The sequence below is a fragment of the Echinops telfairi genome, unplaced genomic scaffold (assembly GCF_000313985.2).
Source record: "Echinops telfairi isolate 266 unplaced genomic scaffold, ASM31398v2 ScPeMD7_7457;HRSCAF=8495, whole genome shotgun sequence".
NCBI lineage: Eukaryota > Metazoa > Chordata > Mammalia > Afrosoricida > Tenrecidae > Echinops > Echinops telfairi.
Genome location: NW_022111357.1, coordinates 25867909 through 25891378, shown reverse-complemented (window position 1 = coordinate 25891378; position 23470 = coordinate 25867909). Strand labels below are relative to the sequence as shown.

Sequence of the window (23470 nt, the reverse complement as noted above, 5' to 3'; positions counted from 1 at the left end):
GGACTTCTGACCAACGCACCGGCCACCAGGGTAGCCGTCTGCTGTCCCTCAGGGTTGCCTGAGCCAACTCATGACAGTTCAACAGGGCAGACGAGAGGGAATATGAAGTCATCACTAGTCTTAAGAGCTCACAGTGTCAGGCGCTTAGCATCCATTCTGGCAAACCCTTTTATACTTTAGGACAGTAAAGGGGTGTGTCTGAGTCACTGAGTTAAGAAGGGGGGACGGACATCAGACCCAGGTCTGGCTGGCTCACTCTCTGCCCCGTGGCAGGATGCCTGTCCCCCTTGTGACAGTCTAGCCACAGCGGGAGGTTCTACATGTAGTATGGGGTGGGCCAGCTGGGCTTCACGGGGTTGGTAGGAAGCTGTCAAACAGCTGTACTTCAGTGGCCCTAGGGTAGAGCAGAGTCAGATGAGGACACAGGGACTAGAGCATCATGCCAGGGCACCCTGCACGGGCATCCTGGAAACCAGGCAGCTGGTTGATCTGCCAGACTACCCACCTTGAAAGTACATTCAGTCCCCTTCCAGCTTCTGGGAAGCAGCTCAGCCGAGGAGCTCAGGCTCCGTGGCCAGAGAGGGTCCTGGCTTCCCAAAGGCTGTCTTCTCCCAGCCGTGACTGTGTGCCATGTGCTTCCAGGCCCCGAGGGAGTCCCTGATGCAGACTTGAGGGGTCATGTTTGCGCATGTGCTCCTTTTCCACACACTGAGCGTCGCCTTTAGCACATGTAAACCACACAGTCTGAACCAAGGCTCCCAGGTCCCGAAGGGAGGGCCACTCCCCCTCAGCAGCCCCAAGCTGGGGGGGTGGGTAGGAGTGGGGAGGGGGGCACAGCAGGTCTGCCCAGTCCTTCCCTCGTTAGGGTACCTAGAGGCTGCAGCAGAGAGCCTGAGTCAGAGCAGCAGCCACAGAGCTGAGACTCAAGGAGAGCAGCGTGCAGGGCGCTGACCCAACTCAATTCCCTGAGAAGGCCGAGTGGACTTCTCTCGCTTGACCCCTCTTCTGATTCGATGAAAACAAACAGTGAGCAGGACTTGGGCTTCCCTATTAACTGCTTCCAGCACTTTCTCAACAGCCCTGGCTGGGGCAAACCGGAGTTCCTCAGCAGGCAGGGCGGCTGTAGCGCAGAGGTCCCGGTACACAGGGCTGGAGATACCAGTAACAGGTGTTAAAGCCCAAATTTGGACGACACTGCTGACTCCCTAGAGCCTCTGAAGACCCTGAAATCCCACCCTCTGGGTCTGGAAAGGGCCACAGGCGAGGGTGGAGGTGCCAAACCAAATAAGCCCTCTAGCTTCTCACGCATCCCCAGAATGTTCCTGAACATCACGTGACCTCACGGCTCAGGCTGCTCCATGGGATCGCTGCGAAGTCGTGGGGTGGAGAGGGCTCGCCTTGGCGCTTCCCGAGGTGAAAAGCCCTGGGTAAACTCAGACACCGGCGCGAGGCCAGGAAAGAGCCGGCTGGGAGTGGTCAGTCCTCTCCTGGCCTCTCCAACCCGCCTCCACACTTCCCACGGAGGAACTTCTGAGACTGCACGCCACAGCCTCTCTATCCCCAAGGCCCCCGACGCCCTCAGAACAGCATCCACGACCCCGCTCTGGCCTCCACTGACTGACCAGTTCTCCCTCCCTCCTCTACCAGCCTCCTCCACAGGACTCAGCACTGAGCTGTGGTCAGGGGGTGATTTCCAGCAGTAAGAGAACAGCAAGCAAGAGCAGGAGAGGGAAGGTGCGGAAACCAGGGGCAGACTTCGAGGGCCCTCGCCCAGCAGGCAGCCACACAGGACGCACTCGATTCCACCAGACTCCTGCGAGACAACGTGTGTGAACACGTGTGAACCACGGCCTCTAGGGAAGCCCCGTGTGGTCACAGCCCATAGCGTGCACCAGGGTGGGTCAGGTCAACACTCTTGGCCAACAAATACCAACACTCTGGGCTCTCCCAGGAAAGCGGGTGTCCGGCTGGAGCCAAAGAGGTGAAGCAGAGGGAGCTACTGTGACCCGTTAGAGTAGTGAGAAACCTCGGGAAATCCAAGAACTCAAGACTCCACCCGAGGGTCAACCCTGCAACCGGGCTGAAGGAGTGTCGTCTCTGTAGGCTAATCATTCCTGTACAAAGAAGGGCCCGCCCACAGCCAAGAACACACAGGACCACCCCCAGCTGAGGGTGTGAGAGGCCACCTCAGCTCCTCCGCCCCAGTTACCGCTTCTTGTTCCATCACCAGACCCGCAACTAGCAGCTTCCCTCTTTCCTGTCTGTGCGCAACTACCTCCTCGCCCTGGACCCCGCACACCCTGAACCTGAGTAGTGTACTACGTAGCTCAGTAAATACCTGAATGATGGCGCACTGCCAGAGATGGGATGCCCAGTGTCTGTTTGTCCCCGCACTGCATGCTGAAGAGGAAAACGAAGTAGGAATCATGGGTTCCACTCTAGGGACAGCGACTTGCTGGGGTCTCACTGTGGGCTGTGAGCAGAACCCACAGTCAGAACTCTCACACGGCTGCTAGCTCATCAAGACGGTCACTGAGGGAACCCACACAGCCACCCCCACAAACTCACACGGTGGAGCATGTCCAGGTGGTCAGTGGCAGCAAAATTCAAACCACCCTCTTAGACTAACAGTGGACACTGTTCGGGTCAGTCGGGTTCCTGTGATACAACAGGGCTGGGACCTTATTCACAGATGAGCTCCGCTGCCCAATGCAATTCAGCAAGGAAGGGTCTGGCAGAGAATCAAAGTCTAAGCCTTTTCAAAATCAAGGTACTCCCCCCTCCTGAAGCCCAGTCCCAGTGTTAGAGCCTCCTGCCTGAGGGCAATCTCACCCTCCCCTGTGACCTCCCCTTATCTGCCTCTGGCTTTCTACATTCTACTAGGTGTATCCCCACAGAACCCCCCACCCCTCTGCCACCCATGATCCCCCTTCAACACTGAAAGACTGGAATTCTCCATCTCACTCAGTGTTTAAGCCCAAAGGATCTGGGTCCCCTCAGAACCCAGAGCCCAGGGGAGGCAGCTATACCCAGAAGACAAAGGCAATATACTTTTTACCCCACAGAAATGTAGGTGTCCTGTTCTTTGCAGGCCAGTACCGGCCTGTGTCACCTGAACAGTGGAAGGCAGGAGTCACACTTCTGAAATGGCCCCAGAAAGGGAGAGAAGGTAGGGAGCGTCTCCACCCACCAGGCCTGCCACCAAGCACTCCATCACTGGTGGAAAGGCCAGCGGGCTTCCGGGGCTGCCACGGAGACACCAGCCTTGCTGCACTGCACAAACGTCTTCCTCCAGACCAGCAGGGTTGGTGAGAAAAAACGAATGAAAGCTTTTGAAGATTATCTCAGACCCCAAGCAAGAAAAACACAAAATGCCTTCCCGCCCTGCTCCTCCCCCCGCCCAGCCTCTGGCCTTCATTAAGCTTTGATTTCAATCAATTGCACACCCACTAAAATTAACTTATAAGGCCAATAAATTGCAACCGCATGTTTGAAGGTAATCTGCTCCACGCCGAGAGCCAAGGCTCGCGGAGCACAGGCATGGCGTCTGGCGCAGACGGGAGTAATCATGGTTGGAAGCACGCAGCACCAGTGCCTCTGGTTAGAACATCTGGTCTCGGGCAGAGCCGGCTGACTGAGGCAACGCCGAGACCAAGTGCAAAAGCCCAAGCAGGGTAGTTTCCTCTCTTTGGGAACCTGAAAATCAAAGTGCTGATCGTGGGGTTTACTCAGCCAATGGGTGGTTTACACCGCATGAAAGACATTTCTCTGGCAGCTGCAAGTGCTTACCGTACCTTGGAGGCACCACTTCTAAGTCTGCCCAGGAAAGACAGATCACTTAGGTCAAGTGATGAGGTTTTGTGACTGATGAGCTACACTAGGGCTGGGCTTAGAAAAGCAAAGAGTTACCCCTGCCAAGAAAGAATGTTAAGCGATTCCATGAGCCAACCACCCAAGAGGGTCCTTTCAGACCGTCCCTCACTCCCCAGGTGCTAAGTTCTAATGACACCGGCTGACCTGAGCCAGCTCCATTGTCGAGAGGCAGAGAAGAAGGAAGAGTAGCCCAGATGCTGGGGACCAGGCTGAGGGCCTGGGGAAGGGAGGCGATGCCATTCCAGGTGATAACCGCCTCCCCTAGTCCCAACAGTCCAGCAAAAAGTGCCTGTCAGCTCCCAAGCGTTTCCAGCAAACGATTTTCATCAAAAGTCTGGGTGGTCTGGTCTGGGTGATACCACCAGCACCTGCTTCAGAGTTATTTTCTGGGGGCATGACACTTTCCTGTCACTGACTGTGGGTGGGGCTGGAGGGTCAGAAGAGACACTGAAGTGAAGAAAGAATGGGCCGCTTTCAAAGAGAATCAAGGACACAGCTCATCTCCCGAAGCTCCTACTCACCTCACAGTTGTTCACCTGGGGGCAGAGTCATGTTCCTAACTGCTGGTACTTTTAACCCCAAACTGACCGCTGCTGTGGGAGGCTTTGGGAGGGAGAAGAGGAAGCTACATCACAACAGGAGCCTGAAGCCCTGCACCATCCCCACAGCCAGTGCTGGGCTGAACTGCTAGATTCACGGGGCCACTGGTTGTGTTTTGAAAGGTCACAAGGCCTTTCTTCCCAGTCCTCCTGCATCTGGAAATTCAGCTGAAACCAAATCTACACGGGCAGATGGGTGGTGGCTGCCCAGAGGGTTAAGCGCTGGGCAGCCCACCCGAAGTCCAGCTGTTCGCACATCGCACACACTTGGTGGGGGAAAGATGCAGCAGTCTGCTTCGGTGAAGCCTCGCAGCCCTGAGAAGTCTACAGGGTCAGTTTCACTCCGTCCTACAGGGCCGATATTGAGTTGGAACAATTCAATGACAGTGGGTTTTGTTTTCGGCTTTCTTGTGTGGAAGGCAAGGAGTCTCCTCCTGAGGCACCCCACCAATGACCCCACCCCCACCCCTGGGTGTTGTCATGTCTCTAGTACTTCAAAAGACTTATAAAAAATAATAAATGTTGGTGACCCAGGCTCTGGGTGGCACTCCCAATGTAAGGCTGGGTATTTCCCACTCCTGGTCCATAAACTAAGAAGCCCATCACAAGCTTACTACAGTACAGCCCTCGCCACAAGAGGATTTCAAGCCCTCCTCGGTCTGGGACTCAGGGGTGGCTGCTCCCCAAGGCTGGATCACAAGTCACATGCAGTCCTAGTCTGTGAATCATCAGGATCTACCAATTCAGGAACACTTGGGAGTCACCAGGAACTGATGGGTGCTAAGTCTGCTGGTCAAGCTGTAATCTGGAGTAGGGAAAACAGCTGCCTTACTTAAGTTCTGGCCTGCCCTTAAAAGAGCCATGATGGCACACCGGGCAAGTATTGGATTCTTTGTTAACCCAAGATTGGTAGTTCAAACCCATCAGCTGCTTCTCAGGAGAAAGAGGAGGCTATCTGTATATGCTATGAATTGGCATGTAGGTGGGTTTGGTTGGGTGGGTCTGGCCCCGACGAGGGCAGTTTTCCCATTGTTCTCTCTCTCCATTCTGGAAAGTGTGGTCCTACTTAGGGCTCGGGGTAGCTCTCCTAACTGGCGCAGCAACTTGGAGGGACCAGAACCCCAATGGGAGAGAGTGCTAGGTGGAAAAACCTTCTACCACTAAGCGGCCATTGCCTGAGCCTGCGTGCCCATGTGAAATGAAGACAAATGTTGGGAGGCAGAAGAATCCACAGATCTCTGTAACTTCACTCACTTCATTCCCTGATGAGCCCGCTGAGTCTTTCTGCAAGACGGGATCTGTATGGGGCCGTGGCGGAATGAAGGCTAAAAAGTCAGGCACGCCCTACTGCCCATGAAAATCCAGCACACCCACCAGTCAGGGTTACTCAAGGCAGACTAGGCCTCCTGGCTGATGTCCCTCCGCTCCAGACCTCGGGAAGACTCAATTCTAGGCGCCCTCCTAGTTACCGATGTGGCCACAACCACCTCGCTCTGACAACGGGGACTTCTGGAGGTGAGCAAGAGGACACATTGTTTAACAAACAGAAAAAAGACTTGCTTTTATGACTTCAGCTCTGAAATGGGCTGGCTCTCCATGTGTGGTCCAGCTGGGAAACGGTTCCCCACACATGGTCTCAGGAGGGAGCATTCTTCAGAACACTCTGATAACCCTGGGTGGTTGGAAACGGATGGCTCCAGTGCCCCAAATGACAGGCCTAACTAACCACCACCCTTCAGTGGCTGGGGGCTCCTGTCACATGGCAAGGGCCTGGCCTTCCTGCACCCTTCACAAGGCAGGGACGCCCCTGGCCGCCTCTGTGGGGCACCACCTGGAGGCCGCTTCCTCTCTCCCCTTCCCCCTTTAAGCTGCCTGCTGCTGAGAACAGAACTTTCCAGGCTGAGGCTGTCCCCTCCTTCCATGACCTTCCTGGGGGCTTGGATCCCCACCACTACGACGACGTGTGTGGCAGGAAGCCACCCTGTCAGTCCTCTCTCAAATCCCCTGCAAGTCAGTTCACCCTCGGAGAGAAAAGTATGGCAACTCGGAGTAGCGAAGACTTCAAGAACGCACTGCACCCAGAAAGCGGTGCGCTTGGGCCTTTCGAGCGCCGGAATCCCTAACCGAGACTGTGCCTGCTTACTCAACTGGGTGACTCCATGGAGGAATGATCGCTGGGAGGCACATTTAAGGATCATTTAAGGGGGTTGTCGGCACAGTGGTTATGCTTTCTGTGGCTAACTGAAAGGTTGGTGGTTCGAACCTCTGGCCACTCTGCAGGAGAAAGATGTGTGGCAGCCTGTTTCCATAAAGATTATCGCCGGCAGTGTAAGATAAGATAAAATAATAATTTATAAATTATTAAGGGTTCATGAGGGAGGGGGAATTGGGAGGAAAATGAGGAGCCAATTCCAGGAACCCAAGCCGAAAGCGAATTTTGAGAATGATGAGAGGAACAAACGTATGTGTGCTCTACACAATTGATGTAAGTATGGATTGTGGTAAGAGTTGTATGAGCCCCAATAAAATGATTTAAAATTTTTTTTACTTAAAAAGAAAAAAAAAAAAGATTATTGCCTAGAACCGCTATGGGGGCAATTCTCACTGGGTTGCTATGAACGGGAATGGGCTCGCCAGCAACAGATGTGGTTCATGGTGAGGGGGGAACGCTGACGCTAATAGGCCATCCAAGATGAAAAGACAGAAGTTAAGGGCTGTGACATATGTAAATGTGCTTGAATGAGATGCAAGGGAGGGGAGGGGTGGGAGAGACAAGAAGTCAGAGACAAAGCCACATTCCTCCTCGGGTCTGGCCCTGAATGGCTGTCAGGCAACATGAACATGTCTGAATGGTTGAGGCAGGCGGCAGCAGCCCAATCGTTCAACTACGAAAGAAAGACCAGAATCACGCCCCCACCCAAATCTAAACATGCCGCCCACGAACAGAAACTGAATACAGCCTGCAAAGGGAAGGAGGGGGTGAGGCCAGCAAACCCCTCAGGCTTGAGAGACAGGCCAGCCCACTCTCCTGGTGAGTGGAGAACCAGCCAGTATTTCCAAAGGCGAAACAGGCGCAGCCGCTCGGGTTCTTTGTTTCTCTTGATTCCGTCTTCTTGCCTACATCAGGTGTGGCCAAATCCTGCCCACCTGAAGACCCAAGGGCTAAAAGGGATTTCCAAAGGGTATTGCACAAGCAAGCAAAATCGATGTGGCATCCAAAAACCCCAAACGGCGCCTCTCGCTGGCTCCTTACAGGGAGGAGAGCCGAGCAGAGCCCCGTCCAGATGACGGGCACACCGAGTGCAGGGTACGGTTCTGCTGCGTTACCGCGACAGACTACATTCAAATGAGACTGTTGAGACAAACAGCAAAAACAAGTGCAGAAAAGCTGCACTCGTGGTTAGCAGGGGTTAGGAGCAGGAAGGAGAGAGGGGGAAAAAAGAAACCCATTTCTTATTAAGGGTGAAGGGAAATTTTGGAAGCAGATGATGTGACAAAAATGTGACAACATTCTTCACGTGCACATAATGTCATTCACCACAATGTGTGACAAAAAGAGTTCGCTTTTTGTTGAATGTTGAAATAGCAACCTTTCTCACACACAGAATCATAGCATCTCTCTTAAGCAAAAACATCAACATGTACAGACATTGCTTCTTGACCGATCTTCCATCGAGGTCCTTACATTTCTGAAGGTGGTGCTTTCAACCCTTCCCCAAAGCAGCCTGCACCCTTCGAGCCGCTACACACAAACCGTGCCCCTTATCAAGGAGCTTTTCATTCCGGGAACCGACACCTGGAGAAGCGAGATCGGGAGTACAGGGTAGATGGCGTGCCGTTTTCCCAAACTAATTCCTAGACAGCCCATGCGACCCTTCAAGAAGGAGCAGACAGATCGTCGTGATGCGGGGAGGGGGACGTCTTGGTGCAATGTTCCTGGCCTTTTTCAATGTTCATAAAACGTCCACCTGATTAAGCCACCACGGTTGGTCTCGTTGGCCGCACAGAAAAGCTCCATAACCCTTAGGTCTGTCTTGAAGTTAACTGGCCCAGCTGGTCCCCTCAGAAACCACTGTTCTGAGCGAACTCTTTTTGAAGGCACCCCAGTGGGGCTGAGCCAAGTGTAGGAATGAGAGGCCTTGCCTGCACCCACAGATCATAAAGACGTGTTCTAAACACATTTTGTCCGGCATACACTTGTGCACGTATGCACTGGAATGGCAGTAGCAGTACTTTTTGACTCACCCTTGTATTTACAAGCAAAGCAATGCAAACCAAACAAAAAACCTCCGGAGGAAAAGCCTCTCTGGAGTCTTCCCTCGGCAAAATGAATTAAGTGTCTCTTTTTCCTGTTTGGGTTTGAGAGGCAGGGGCAGATGGGCTCAGAAAGGAGAGGGGATCTAAACAGATTCGGCAAAAATACTTCTTCAAGGGCAGGACTGAGAGGCCACGGAAGTCCCCGAGTTTAGGGCAAGGACCTCTGAACTCCAGGCCACAGCTGAGCTGGGGCCTGTGGTGAGAAACAGAGGAGCCTTTACTGACAGAGAGGGCTCAGGAAGGTTCTGGGCTCTCCTTACTCTTTATGAGCCTGAACTGCTTCATCTGAAAAAAGGGAAGCTACGCTAGCCACCACGTTTGAGAGGATTTGAGGCAACACGTGTGGATTAAGATATGGAAAAACAAACCTGAGACTTGCCTCTGGTGGCATTCTATCACCCAAGCCCAACTGTCAAAACCAGTGCCCGACACCCTGCCACTGGCGGTTCTGCATTCCATTCCATCAGGGAAGCCGGGTAAAAGGAGAAGGCTTCGTCTAGCCACTCCTGAGCGAGTTGACCCCTCAAGATAGAAACTAGCAGGCAGGACGGAGTAAGGAACTCACAGGTCTCGATACTGGTCGAAGGCGTTGTTGGCTTCCACCTCCAGCTTTCTCAGCCGAGCAGATGGCATGGCCCCATCTTCCAGTGGAGGGTCGTACTTGTTACTCCACGGTGACCTGGGAGGATGAACAGAGATAACAACATGAATGATCCAGGGAGACATGCTGGGAACCTAAGTCCCAGGTATCTAAAATGTCAGAAGCAAAGAGAATTTTCTGGGCCACGATGGAGCCCAGGTGGTGCAGTGGGTACTTGTTGGGCTGCTAACTGCAAGGTCAGCAGTGTGAAACCACCAGCTGCTCCAAGGGAGAAAGATGAGGCTTTCTACTCTTATAATGAGCTATGGTCCCAGAAACTCACCGGGGCAGCTCTACCTTGTCGACAGGTTTGCTGTGAGTGGGAATCGACTTGATGGCAGCTGGATTTGTTTTGGGGACAAGTAAGGTTTCCTTGAAGTCTACAGAGCCAAAGTTTCAGAAGCAAGTAGACGTGGGGATCAAACCCAGGCTCCACCCCATCACAAACTGGGTACGTCTGCCAAGTGGCTTGACTTCTCTGAGCCTCACTTTCCTTGTGTGCACTACTGGCCCACACCGGGCTGAAGGAAGAAGCAAAAACAAAGGTGCATTAAGTGCCTGGAGTAGAGGGTGGCAGACACTAAGTGGTCCACAATTGTTTGTCTTGAAATGGTACTGATACACAGATAGCTTCTTCTCTTCTCAAACTGCTGAAAGCGCTAGCTAAAACTTTCACTCCAAAGACCTTCTGACCGAGCGAGCTGTCAGTTACGGGTAGCAGGCAAGAGACTCAGCTCCACCAGGAAACACGGATCGCATGAGAGGGCCTGAGTGCAGGGTTCCCCACAGGAACGGAGGGCAGCACTCCCAGCATCCCAGGCTGTGCGCACATAAAGGCTGCTCAGTAATGAGAACCAGCTTGTCCTTTTTCCAGCCCAAAGCCTTGTTGCATTTTTTCAAATGTATTTTGCCACATCAGGAAAGCATTTAATCACGGAGAAAGAACTGAGGGCGGGGGCGGGGGTGGGGGGGTATGGGTTATAAGGGAAAGATCTACTCGTTAATTCTTGCAGGTGGGGTTCAGAGGGCTGGGTGTTCAGCAAAAGGAATGGAATTAAAAAGGTGCGAGAGGAATGAAAAGGGGGAGAAGACAATATGGCATCCAGGAAAAGTTGTTCACTCTCCCCGGCATGGAAATCTCAATGCTGCCGTTGTAAGAAACCAAACCCTATCCCCTACTGACAAGCCTCCATAGCATTACCAACTCACACGGAACTGTGGATTTTACAGACAGACAGACAGACAGACAGACAGAGAGGGTAAGAGGGAAAATGAAAAATATAATCAGCATCTCCCGAATCCAGTTCTAAAAATTCCTGGGCACACCCCCCCTTCTTTTCTTGACAACCTAAACCACACCAGGTAGCTAGGTCAGTCGGTTACCTAGGGCAGGTGGGAACCAGCACAGGCTGAGCAAGAGCACACAGACCAGTGCTTCAGTCCCGCCCACCACCCCACAGCGGGCCTCTGGGCAGGAGGTCCCCTGCTGGCCTGAAAGCAGCAGGGACCCTTGGAAGCATTCTTTCCAGATCAGCCATCCCCTCATTGACTGCTACAACTCCCCACCCCCAGTCAGGAGCCAGCTGGTTTTGAAGTAGGAGTTTTGAAGCCAATGCTGGGCACACTCACCTTCTCCTGAGAGGCCTCTCTCCCTTCCTGAGCGCAGGCCGCACGTCACTTTTGTGCGTGTTCTCCTGCTAAAATGGTGCTGCCCAACCAAACTTCCTGCAGTGATGCGAATGGTCTCTCTCCGGTCTATCCACAATGGTGGCCATCAGCTTCACGGGGCTCCTGCACACTTGGCATGGGGCCACTGCAAAGGAGGGACTGAGTGCTTTCACTTGATTTCACTTGAATGAAGAGAGTCAAGTCCAGAGTGAAGGTTCTGAGAAGGACTCGCCCTTTTCTTACCTTTCACTGTGCAGCATGTAGTACTCAACCACACCCTCAAAAACATATATATAAACAGTGAACCTACTGGATGCGTGAATTTTTGTATTCTCTTCTTGTCCCAAACAGAAGGGCCCACTCCCTCCTCTGTGCCCCTGGGTCCCTACACAGATGCTAATTCTTGCATCTGTAATATTCTCACTGGACTCTTCTGCCGGGTATCGAGAGAAGAGAAGCTGAGCCTTTCTGGCCCAAGTCCCGAGCAGAAAGCTCATGCTCAGGCAATGCTTGCTGACAGACTGGACCCTGATAGCACAGGATGGAGAAGAAAAGACCTAAAGGAATTCTGCTGGCGCCCTCAAAACCAGGAGCGACGGCCTTCCTGTCTGCTTCCCCTGTGGAGTGGGATCCACGCCTCACCCACGCCCACCACCAACAGAGCCCTCCAGAGGCCTCTCAGGGCAGAGGCAAGGTGCAGCTGCAGGCTACTGGCACTGCCATCATTTACCAACGAGGCCTGGTCCTGCCACTTGCCATGGGGCGAGGGAAAGGATCTGAGAGGAAGAATTCCATTCCCCTCCCTTCTCCCTCCTCGCTCCCTCTAAGTCTCCTTAGCACACTCAAAGGTCTGACCTTGGTTTCCACGGTTAAACAACCATTGCCTTCCTGTGGGCCTGGAAGACCTGCCCCAACTGGCTTTCATTTAAAGGCGACCTCATTAGACATAAGAGCCCATCTCTCTTGCAGACTGGGGGCTTGGAACTTTCAAGAAGCCTGTAACTCACATTTCTCCTGGCTCACAGACAACGGCATTTCAAGCTGTTAGTCCTGGAGCCGGGGTAATTGTAGCTGGGGGAAAAATCATAACATTACCCAGAATATTCTTAGTAGAAGGGGCACTCGGAGCACATTTAAGAGCTTAAACGGAGGCCATTTGAAAAGAGACAGATGGACAGGAACGCTTAGATTTCTGCAGTCAGGGCTTTCATTTCCCTCAGAGAATGCTTTTTGTTTCGGCTAACAGGTTTCAAACGGTGCTGCTGGCCACGGGCAGGCCATACGGATCTGATTTAAGGCAACAATCAAACCCAGTGAGGATGGAAATGTGTGGAAAAACTCAGAAGACCTTGAAGTTTTATATCAAGGGTGGGGGGTGGGGAAAGAAAAGCTCGCTGCCTTGACACCCGGGGCCCACTTTCAGCTGAGATCCCCCAGGCCCCTCAGGAATGTGAGGGTTGGGGGCAGCAGCGCAACCTGGCTGGACTGCAGGTACCAGGCACCTAGGGGGCAGCCTGGCCTGGGCACGGATACGGAAGTGATCCCATCCTTCCACAGGCTACGGGAGAACCACTGCTCAACACAGTGAGCTGGAGTCTCCAGGGAGAAAACTGATGATCACATGGGACTTGGCTCAAGGATCCTGTCCCTCCGGCGAGCCTTCTCGGCGCCCATCCCTGACCAGGGGGCTGCTCCCAGGATGATGTGCGCTTGCTCACTGTTCTACCAGACACCGAGCACCTTCGCTGGACCTCTGGCTCTCTCCCAGCAGGCTCTCTGTAAGGGCTGTGGTCTCCTCATCTACCTCGGCCCCATGGCTGGCAGAGTGCCTGGCCCAGAACAAGCCCACCAAAGTCAAACTTCATGTTGAGTTAGTCTCTTTGGCGTCCAGACTCCCTGTGCCTCTGCATACATTCTTGCTCTGAGTGTTCCCACTGAGCAGAGGGGTCTTCCCTACGGACCTGGCCTTCTTTCTCACTTCCACCTCCTAGGCCCAGACTGACTTGGCATATAAGAAAGAAGCGTGTATGGATTGGGATAACAGTTGTATGAGCCCCTAATAAAATGTTAAAAAAAAAAAAAAGAAAGAAAGAAAGAAAGAAGCAAACAGTGTCAATCATTCAACAGTGACCTGGCTGAGCAGTCCCTGTGGTGGCAACCCCGCCTCCCCCGACCTTGTGGAGTGAGCCCAGATTCTCAAGTGTATGATTAAGGGGTGGGAGATGGATCAAAAATAAATAAATGAAACAGCACAATCTCTAGTATTTAAAATAGTACTAAGAGTTCCAGAGACTTAACAGAGTGGGGAGGTGCGGGCGGAGGGCCGTGCTGGTAGGTAACTGGGACAGGGATCCAGGCACAGGGAAGAACTCAAAAGGCCTGGGGACAACAGAGAGGGAAGTGATTCGTACCACCTGGTAAGGCACCCATGTGGGGTAAGAGTCCTTGGGGCATCCAGGCAGGGGAGGGACATGATCTGATAGGTTGGTGGCTGGGGGAGAGTGCCGGTGTCCCCATCTGACACCATCATTCCCAGTGGTGCAGAGATGGCCCAGCTGGCTCACCTCAGTCTTATACTTCAGATCCTGTCTGTCTGGCCAGCACACAAACAGCTTCTTTCAGGGTCACAATCTACGGTGGGCTGTCAGAATCACCTGTTCAAGCACAAGCTCGCGGCTCCACCCTGAGATTCTACTTCTGAAGGTTTGGGGGGCGATGCTCTGTGACCACCCATGTGCATTTTGAAGCCCCCTTATATTTTAATGTAGGTTCCAGGTCCCACCCTATTAAATGGGCATCTTTAGGGCAGAGACCCGGACTTGTATTTCTAAAAGCACAAGATGTTTGATGGTCACTGTCGCAGGGCTAAGGCCTGCTGCAACCCACTCCCATGCTCTCTGGCACTGAGGCAATTATCTAGGGGTCCTACCATGAGGCCCACTGTGACTTGGAGCTCATTGCCAATGGCTCTGGGATGGCATCAGCACCAACACTGCCAACAACCTGGCCCTATAGCAAGACCCGATGCCCCAGGGAGGCAGCTCTGCAGGAGGAGGTACACGTGGGGTATTGAAGCACCCAGAGGTGGCACACCATGCAGAACCAAGCAGGGAGTCTTGAACTGAAGTGTGCCTCTGAGTCGATCCGCCTAACTCCAAGGAAAACCAGTAGTCCCCTCAAAACACACACACACACACACACACACACACACACACACACACACACACGCCCATTCCCCCCTCACACTAAGCAACACCAACAGAAGCGAGTTCTCCAGGTGGTTCAGGTGTGGAAACAATAGTATGGTGCAGGTTCTCAACTGTGCCATTGCTGAGGGCTTGCGACGCCTTGTGGGGGGTGGGGGGGAGCGCCCTTCCGGTGGAGGCTGGCCTATGGGCTGTAGGGCACGCTCAGCAGCATCCTTGGCCTCAACCCAGTGGATGCCAGTAGTACCCCCTCCCCAGCTGCGACAACCAAAAATGGGGGTTGGGAGGCATGGAGGGCCCCGACTGTACCCAGTGAAGAGCAGCTGGTGCAGCAGGCGCTCCCTGTGTGGAGAAGCACTGAATGGAGGGTCAAGGGGTCTGAGCTGTAGTTCTGGCTCTGACCACTGGTTAAAACAACAAAATAAAACCCCCAAGCAGCTGCCACTGAGTCAGGCCCCACAGTGCTCCCTTTACTCAGTCAATTGCCAGGTCTTTCCTCCAGATGCCGCTGGACGGGTTCCAGCCACAGCTCTTTGCTCAGCGGAGCAGCCATTTCAGCCCCGAGCTTTCCTGCCAGCGACACTAGGGAGGTACCGGGGATGCCTTAGCCTGGTGGCTGAGGGCCCCTTTGGGAACTACCTTGTGCCAGGGGGGCAGTACTCCGCAACCAGTCCCGCTAAGTCTGCTTGCGCTTACCAACAAGGCTTTCACAAACACTTCGAAAGCCAGCTCGCTAGGTTCACAAAACAGGAAGGAAGAGTGGTGGCACCTGGAACCGGATCTTTAAGGTCTCACTTAGCTCTCACATTAAAGCTTAAAACCTCAGTGCTGCTCCGACTGCCCCCCCTCCTGAGCTGGGCGCCAGCCTCAGGGTACCAGGCTGTGTGTGGGTCTTCAGCAAGCCCAGCTGGCTAGGCAGGCTTTGGTTTCCTTTATGATCCAAGGGTTTAAGAAAACCCAAAGCAACAAAAATCCCTGGCCTCAAATGGCATGAGCCGTGAGTCACAGGCCGCTGGGTGTGGCAGGCCCGGGGTGTCCCCACTGCGGGCAAGGCATTCTGCACAGGCCTTGATGACGGTGGGCCAGTTCACCAGGGCGTGGGTGTTCAAATACAGCTTCCCAGGCTCTGCCGAGATTCCATTTCTGGATCAGAACACACCTAGGAGACGAAGCAAAGACTAGAACCTTTGTAACACACCCCAAGCACATCAGAGAGTCAAGAGTCTAATAAGCTTTGTAAGACGTTTTTGAAACACAGCATTTAAAAAATTTACAGCAAATACCCATATAACTCTAGAGTTTTCCCACATTTAGTCCTAACATTTGACTAAACTTTATCACCTACCAAACAGATTTTAGATATGCAAATGACGTCACAGAATTAGAAAAATGATCGAACAGCCTTAATGTTCAGTTGAACTGGTTCTTGTCTAGATCGACAGCGGAGACAGGAAGTATCTGACTCTGCTTAGATGCCGCCATAGTCCTTGCCCGGGCACTGTGGTCTGCTAAGGACTGGCGGCACACACCTAGCACATCCCACTGAAATGTTACATCAAACAAGGTCTTAGGAGGCCCTTGTCGTACCTACAAGGAACTGACTGACGCCGAGGACCCTCCCTTTCTTCTGGCCAGGAGGAAACCTCCCAGAAGAGGGGCCCAAGAAAACACAGGTGTACATAAAGAGGCTCCCAGCTGAACCATCACACTAGAAGGCCACAGGTGGCATAGCACCAGCTCACCTGCGGGGACACCCTTCTCTTGAAGCACAAGGCTCACACTGAGTGAAACGTGCCAGCTCGCTCGCTCTCTCCCAGAAAGGGCCTCTCATTTGCTCTTCTAGCTCATGGCCTTCCCTTCTCTTTCCCTCTTCTTCTGTCTGAGGCTTGGGCCCGAGCTCGCGGTTCCCCAGGAACGCTGATGGGGGAAGGCAGAGAATCCCGTGCTGCCGATGTTCCCACGTCTGCTTTAGTCCCACTCTCAGTCTCTCTCCTCTCCCTTCCTCAGCAGGCCTTCACTCAGGCACAAAGGCTGTCAGAGGCAGAACAGAGGACAGAGCGGCAGGAGAGTGGGCTGCAGTCCTGAGCAAAACACAGCCCCCCTTTCCACTCTCAATTTCTACAAAATACAAAATCTCTGCTCAGGCCAGGAAAGCAGACCGACAGACAGCACAGAGGGAGGAGAGGGTCTGAATGGCACCAGCATCAACGGACAGGCAACATCTACTGTGCAGCAAACATGATGCCACGCACTTTGAAGCCCTCACCAATCACCTGTGCCTGCGCCCTTACTGTGCACCCACACCTGCATGATGCACATTCTATCTCTGACTTCCCGCAATGTGACGATTCCACAAAAAACCGAGGCACACTCGATTTTAACCTAACAGAAGAGGAGGCTCCAGAAGGTGAGGTCTCGCAGCCAGGAGGCAGAGACAACCTTCAAGCCCCAGTCTGACTGCAAAACGTTTCCTCTTTTCATTTGCTCACACAGACTGATCGCCTACTATAGAGGGGCTACAAAAAGTTTGTGGAAACATGACATGAAACAATTTTGCAATTTCCCCAAACTTGTTTAGAATTGTGAGGCGTGACAATGTCTTAGAATGGTCAGTAAGCTGCTACTTTAAAAACAAAACAACAAATAATATGAGTGAAGTGACCGGGGTGTCCCAATTCCTAGTGCATGACCTTAGTGACCACCCTCACAAGCTCTTGGGGTAGGAGAAGAGAGTCCTCCACCCAAAGCAGCCAGGGGGCCTCCATTAGGCCGGCCAGAGGACCCTTCTCAGACTGCAGTTCCGAGGACTCTGGGAACAGCACCTGCCTCACCATCACACACATCAGAAGCTTCGGGGAGAGACAGCAAGGAAAGGGTGGCCCCAAGGACCTTGATTCAGTGGTGGCGGGAGCTGAGGCACGAGGTACACAGCTGCCATCCAGCCTGGTCCCGGGAGCCCACATCAAATCCAATGGAAGCCTGGGCAGTATCTACTTGGACCAGCTGGCTCCAGAGGCCATAGGGCTGGCTTGTAAATGGGAGTGAGCCTGAGTGGGCTTCAAGTTGGAACTGTGTGGGTGCCAGCAGTGTGAGCTTGGCGTCTCTTCAACGTGAGCCTTCATCTCTTATCTTGAAATGGGGATGCTATGAGTTACTTAATTCCCAGGCACCTGGGCCTCACGACACTACCTTCCCCTGCATGGCGCTTCTCCTGGAAGCCTAACCCCCACCCTCTTCTTTGGCAGTGTGACCTCCTCCTCTCAGGGCTGCCACACTGCCCATGCTGGGGACTCCTGCATCGACATCTCCAACCCACACTTCAGACTGGATGCGTGCATGCGCAGCTTACAAGACACCTCACTGTACGTAAGAGGCTGCACAAATGCACAGCAACGCCCACCTTTCAGAGGCTCGGGCCAAAGCCTACCAGTTGTCCTCACATCTTACTCTTCCACCTCACAAGCTGCAGGCTCAACCGTTACAACTTCCCTTACATAAAGCCGCTTCCCACCTGGTTCCCACTGGAAGCCAGGAGAAGGACAGGACTATTTGTAACGGCTGCTAGGCCCCGTCCAGTCCATTTCATCTCACGTGGCGGTCGGAGCGAGCAGAGCTGCCCCGGAGGGTTTTCTCAGCCGTAATCTTTAAGGAAGGAGATTGCCACGCACCACCAAGACTTAGCACCTCAAAGCATCAGTATTGAGCCTATATGATTTATGCCAAACCAAGGAAAATCAAACCCACATCGAGTGGATGCTGACGCATAGGGAGCTTCCATAAGTTTTCCCACATTTCACATCTTTATAGGAGCAGTCAACTTCATTTGTCTCCCATGGGGTGGCTGCTGGGTTTGAACCACAGACCTTGTGGCTAGCAGCCCAATACCTAACCCACAGTGCCACATCAAGGCTCTTCAAATGATGCCAAGTTCTATGATAATCAATCAGCATTTTTACACCTGACCTTTTAGTTCCCTCAACAATTTTGCACTAAGTTCTGTTACTGTTAGGCTGGCTTGCAAGGCCCTTGCCATCCATACCTCTGACCTGACCCCACCCTTGATAAGTTCACCGTGCTAACTGCGGAACCCGGACATGGTCCAAGAGGCAGCCAAACAATCAGAACAAGGAAGCGCTGCATGTTTTAAAATTGAGAAAAGTGCGTGTCAGGGTTGTATTCTTTCTCACCATAATTATTCAATCTGTACGCTGAGCAAATCATCCGAGAAGCTTAGACTACTTGAAGACGAAGAAGAAGAACAACAAAACACAAAACCCACTGCCAGGGAGTTGATGTCAACTCAGAGACGCTACAGGACAGGGAAGAACTGCCCCTGTGAGTTTCCGAGGAAGCACAGGGACCTGAGGATATGCATGTGAGATAGTTGATTGTGCTAGCCTGGCTGATAAACACAAGTAGGATTAACTGAAGGGCAGAGAGATGGATGGCTTGGTGAGCCTTGCCTTTCTTGTCTCTCGCTCTTTGATCATCGGACCAGTGTGCGGCTGCCTTGCTTGTTCTGTGTCTCAATTTAAAGGCTATACTGCCTGTGGGATGCCTAGCCTGTGGACTGTGTCGCTGTAAGTTGAGGTCCCTTTAAGACTTCTCTGGAGCTGGGGACTGGCAGTTGGTGACCTGCCTTGTGATTGGCTGCTGTGCTGACATAGCCTAGCTCTCCCTACAAATAGAGGAAGATCTGGCAGCAGACTAGACTTGAAGGATTGTTAGTCTCTCAACTTTCTCTTGCGGACGTGAGTTGCACTGAGCCATTTGTGGTGCTTTATAATTTAACTGTTTATTTCTTGTACTATATATTTATCTGTATATGATTTAATAGTTCATTTCTTGTTATATATCTAATTATCTTTATAAATAAATATATTAAATTATCAGCAATTTGGTTTTATCTCTCTAGAGAACCCTGTCTAACACAGCAGATGACACACACACTCGTGTTTCCTGAAAACTAGGAAGACTTTAAGCACCTGTCGATGGAAATCAAAGGTTGCAGTCTCAGAATGGACTGAAACTCGATGTAAAGAAAACCCACATCCTCACAAGTGCACCGGTCAACAGCATCATCATGAATGGAGAAAAGACTGAAGTCTAGAACTTTGTTTTGCTAGTATCCACAATCAATGCTCACGGCAGCAGCAGTCAAGACATCAAAAGACGCCCTGCCTTGGGACGGTGTGCTGCACAGATCTCCTTGAAGTGTGAAGAGCAGACGTGCCTCTCTGAGCACTACGGTGCACCTCGCCCAGGCCATGCTACTTTCCATGGCCTGGATGCGTGTGAAAGTTACAACAATGACTGAGGAGCACTGAAAAGGGCATGTGAATTCTGGTGTTGGTGAAGAACACGGGGATCACCCCACCCACAGCCAGCCAGGAGCTCTCTCTTGGAAGATATACAGCCAGAATGTTCTTTAGATGTGAGGATGGCGAGACTGGGCTCACACAGTCTGGACACGTTCAACTCACTGCTCACCTTGCCTCCGCCCTACCTTTCAGGGCAGAGTAGAACTGTCACGGTGGGGTTCCGGACTGTACATCTTTATGGGAGTAGAAACGCTCCTCTTTCTCTCGGAGTTGTTGCTGGATTCAAGTTGCTAGCCTTGTGGTTAGTAACCCAACACATGTAACGGACTCATCATGACAGCAGCTCCTTCTCAGGAGGGGTGAGTCCGAACATATCGTTTGGTAGAGAGCCCACGAAAAGGGGGACACGGACTGAGATAGCGGCTGCAACAATGAGTTCCGATACAACTGCGAGGATGGTGCAGGACTGGGAAGTGTTTCCTTCTGCTGTCTACAGGGCTGCTGGGAGCTGGAGCACTTAGCAACAACTGTCGTTACCTTTAGCCTGGCCTTTAAGGCCCCCGCCCACCTCTAACCTTACCTCCACCCTTGGCTCAATCTCAACAAGCTCATCTCCACCCCGGCCTTTCCACACCTGAAACGCAATTCCCCTAGACCTGTGCCCGGCTCACCCTTCATTCTACCTTCAAACATCATCCCTTAAGCGAGAGCCTTTCCTGAGGAGTCTCCACCCTGTTTCAGCCTCCCCTGGTGTTCCTGGCTGCCCTTCACAATTTTCATCATCTGAAAAACGTGTCTGGCTTCCTTACCAGGAGATCAGCTCCAGAAAAGGAGGCACAGACCGGTGCCTGTGCCATTCTAGATGGAAGGGGAAGGCGACGGAACAGCCCGTTCATGAGAAATATGACTTCCCTTTTCCTGATGAGAAAGCAAAGCGGCAGCCTCAGCCAGTCATCTATCTGATCAGCACAGCGGGCGGGAGAGCGGGTCTAGAGCTCCCATCTGCTGACTCTGGGCTTTTTTCTGCTTCCACTTTCCAGACCCGCCCTCCAAAGACAGCTTCCAGCCCAAGCTTCCGGACTCTGCCCGGGTCCTCAATAAGCCTGAAGTGGACTGCATTCCTAGACCATTCTCCAAGGCACTGACTGGCTAGGACCATCCATCACTGAAATACTAGACTGGCTTAGGGATTCCTACTCTCTGGTCACAGATAGAGCCCTGGACATCCGTTAAACCCCAGGTCAGGTATCACCTGCTGCCCAGAGTCAATCGTCCCCACCAGTGCACTACTTCCACACCGTGGCCAAGGCTTTTCTTCGTTCTCCTTCGTAGCCTTTTTATTGTGAATCGGTGAGCAGCAGGTAAGCTTTCCAGGCAGCAGTTTCTACACATCTTGTCTCTTGTCACTGACTCCTATCCCGGGACGGTGTGGCAACCCTTATCCCACTTCCTCCCTGTGCTTCCCACTTCCTTCTCCAACCCTCCTGAACTATGAGCTGGGCCGAATGCTGCCCGTTTGACTGCAAAAGATTGGCCTGAGGTTCACTGTGCATATGCATGCCCCTGCCCTGAACAAGATTTGCGTGGCCGCAAAAATCAAGTCATCCCCTAACCAGCTGCTGAGTGTACTTCCTATTGGAGAGCAGATGATCACTGAGGGCGGGACTCATGCCAGCTTGCCTCTTTACCCCATCTCCAGCCCCCAGCTTACGAAAGCAGCAGTCCAGAGATCAAACACTGCTCTGTACTGGTCAACCTGCTGGCCCAGACCTCTTTAAAGTGTTGAAAAGCAAAGAAGCTACTTTGAGGATAAAAGTGAGCCTGACCCAAGCCATGGTATCTTCAATTCCATGATATGAAAGTTGGACCATGAATCAGGAAGGCTGCCGAAGAAGTACTGATGGGACATGTTGTCAGGAGAGACCAGTCCCTAGAAAAAGATGTCATGCTTGGTCAAGCAGGGGGGCGGCAGCACGGAGGCAGGCCCTCCATGAGAGAGACTGACCCAGGCTCAGACACAGCAATCGTGAGGATGATGCAGGACGGGGCGGTGCCTTTAGGGTGAACCCCCCCATCATATACTCTCCTGGAGCCTTGCTGCCTGGCGCAGTGCAGGGCTTCATTATGAATAACACAGTTGAGATTAACTGAGAGAGTAAGAGCCACAAGTGCAAGGGACTTCTGTTCACTGTTACGCCTCCAGGGCTTATTAACAGGAGCCACTCCAATAAGCTAATCCAGGACCTGTTGGCTGATGGATGGATGGAGCAAAGGGCAGGAAGGAAGGCTGATGGCCAGTCACACCCTGTCGAAGTGCAGTGGCCCTGTGCAGCCTCAGCAGGTGGCCATGGCCAACACAGGGCATAGGTGGCATGCTTGTTGCATTCTTGGGCCAGGTGCTCACCTATAGGAGTCCCCATCTCTGTTGTAGTCACACAAAAGGTAATCCTTCCCCACCACTTTGTCTCTGGCGATCTTCAGTGGCTGGTCCACAGAAGACAGGAGATCTTCACACAGGCTGGGGACCTGGCAGAAAGGAAGAAGACAGAAACGGAGGTTAAAACCCACAGCAAGTTCAGCTTGGCAAACAGTTGCTGTAGCGGTATCGTGGTCAGTATTTGTGGCAGACGGCTCCTCAGTCACCTGGGCCCGACACCGATGTGTCCTTAGAAGGAAACCTGCTCCCGAGCGACAGTGGAGCGTGCTTTCCAGTATGGCCTTCTCTGTGGCACCACGCACAGTGCTCATATTGGGAGCCCGGGTGGTCTAGGAAACTCATGTACATGCTTGGTCTTGGTCTCTGCTGGGCAACGTCCAAGCTGCAGTCCGAGAAGAAGGTAAACATCTGAAGTGCACAGGAATCCAAAGAACTCCAAGAAGAACAACCCACCGTGCTGCAGGCCTCCCCTAAGCTCCCACGCTGGGCGGGGTTTCCAGTACTTTCCAGGCACGCGGCCAAGCATTGCCAGGCGGGCTCTCAGAGTTAACCCTACCTGCGGCAAAGGTGGCCTCCCAGGCGTGTTTCATGGCACTGGGTCCTGCTGCTGTCCAGGGCCACGAAGGGTGGAATCCTAGGGCAGACGCTGCCCACCGAGACACAGTACCCCGCCTGAAACCGGTTTTCGGGCTTCCTACCCCCCAATGCAAACATCAGTTTCCACCAAAATATTTCAAAGAGGGATGGCGGCACTTCTAGAAACGGATTCCTGCAGGCCTGAGTCACTTCCAGGCTGTATTTCCAATGTGCTGGCTTATTCATCTCATGGGACTGGATTTCTAGAGGCCCCACCAGACTGCTTACCAGGCGAGTGGCTGCCAAGTGCACACTAACCTTTCCCAGGGGAAAAGTTCTGTCGTCGTGTGGCAAAGACCAGCAGAGGTGTAGTCCAGCTCAGAGCTGACAGCCACAGCAGTCCCTTCTCCTCCAGAAGAGCCCTTTCATCCCCAGGAAGGAGGGCCAGGGAGCTCCGCCACCAGAAACACAACACCCCCCCACCCTGGGTCCCCCACCCCTGCCAAGGCTCCTCAAGCACCTCTGCTAACCACCTAGAGAGAGAGGGTCAGGACTCAGCCCGCAGAGCACCGGGTGGGCACAACTGAAAGACGGCACCCTCTCCTGTAGCTCAGGTCTTTTGGCCTCATTTTTGCCCCAAAAGATACACATACCACCAGCCCCTGCACATAATGGGATTCGTTTCAGAATCCCTTCTCCAGGTACCCTCAGCCTGTAGACAGCCCTGTACAAGGAAGTGCACGTGCAAAGTCAGTTTTAGTGACAATTATCAAACCACTGGCCACCACGATCATGCTCGGCTCTCTACACTCATCCCAGAAGGCTTTGTTACC

The 23470-nt window shown here is 52.9% G+C and overlaps 1 protein-coding gene across 1 annotated transcript in view; it reads right to left on the bottom strand.

Annotated features, from left to right (window-relative positions):
• CAPZB (capping actin protein of muscle Z-line subunit beta) overlaps positions 1 to 23470 on the bottom strand; it is a 78043-nt gene that overhangs the window by 22478 nt on the left and 32095 nt on the right. The window contains exons 3-4 of the mRNA XM_045298943.1: positions 22029 to 22150; positions 9355 to 9468 (exon numbers count right to left, since the gene is read on the bottom strand). Of these exons, the coding sequence (XP_045154878.1) occupies positions 9355 to 9468; positions 22029 to 22150 (236 nt within the window). The remainder of the gene's footprint in view (positions 1 to 9354; positions 9469 to 22028; positions 22151 to 23470) is intronic.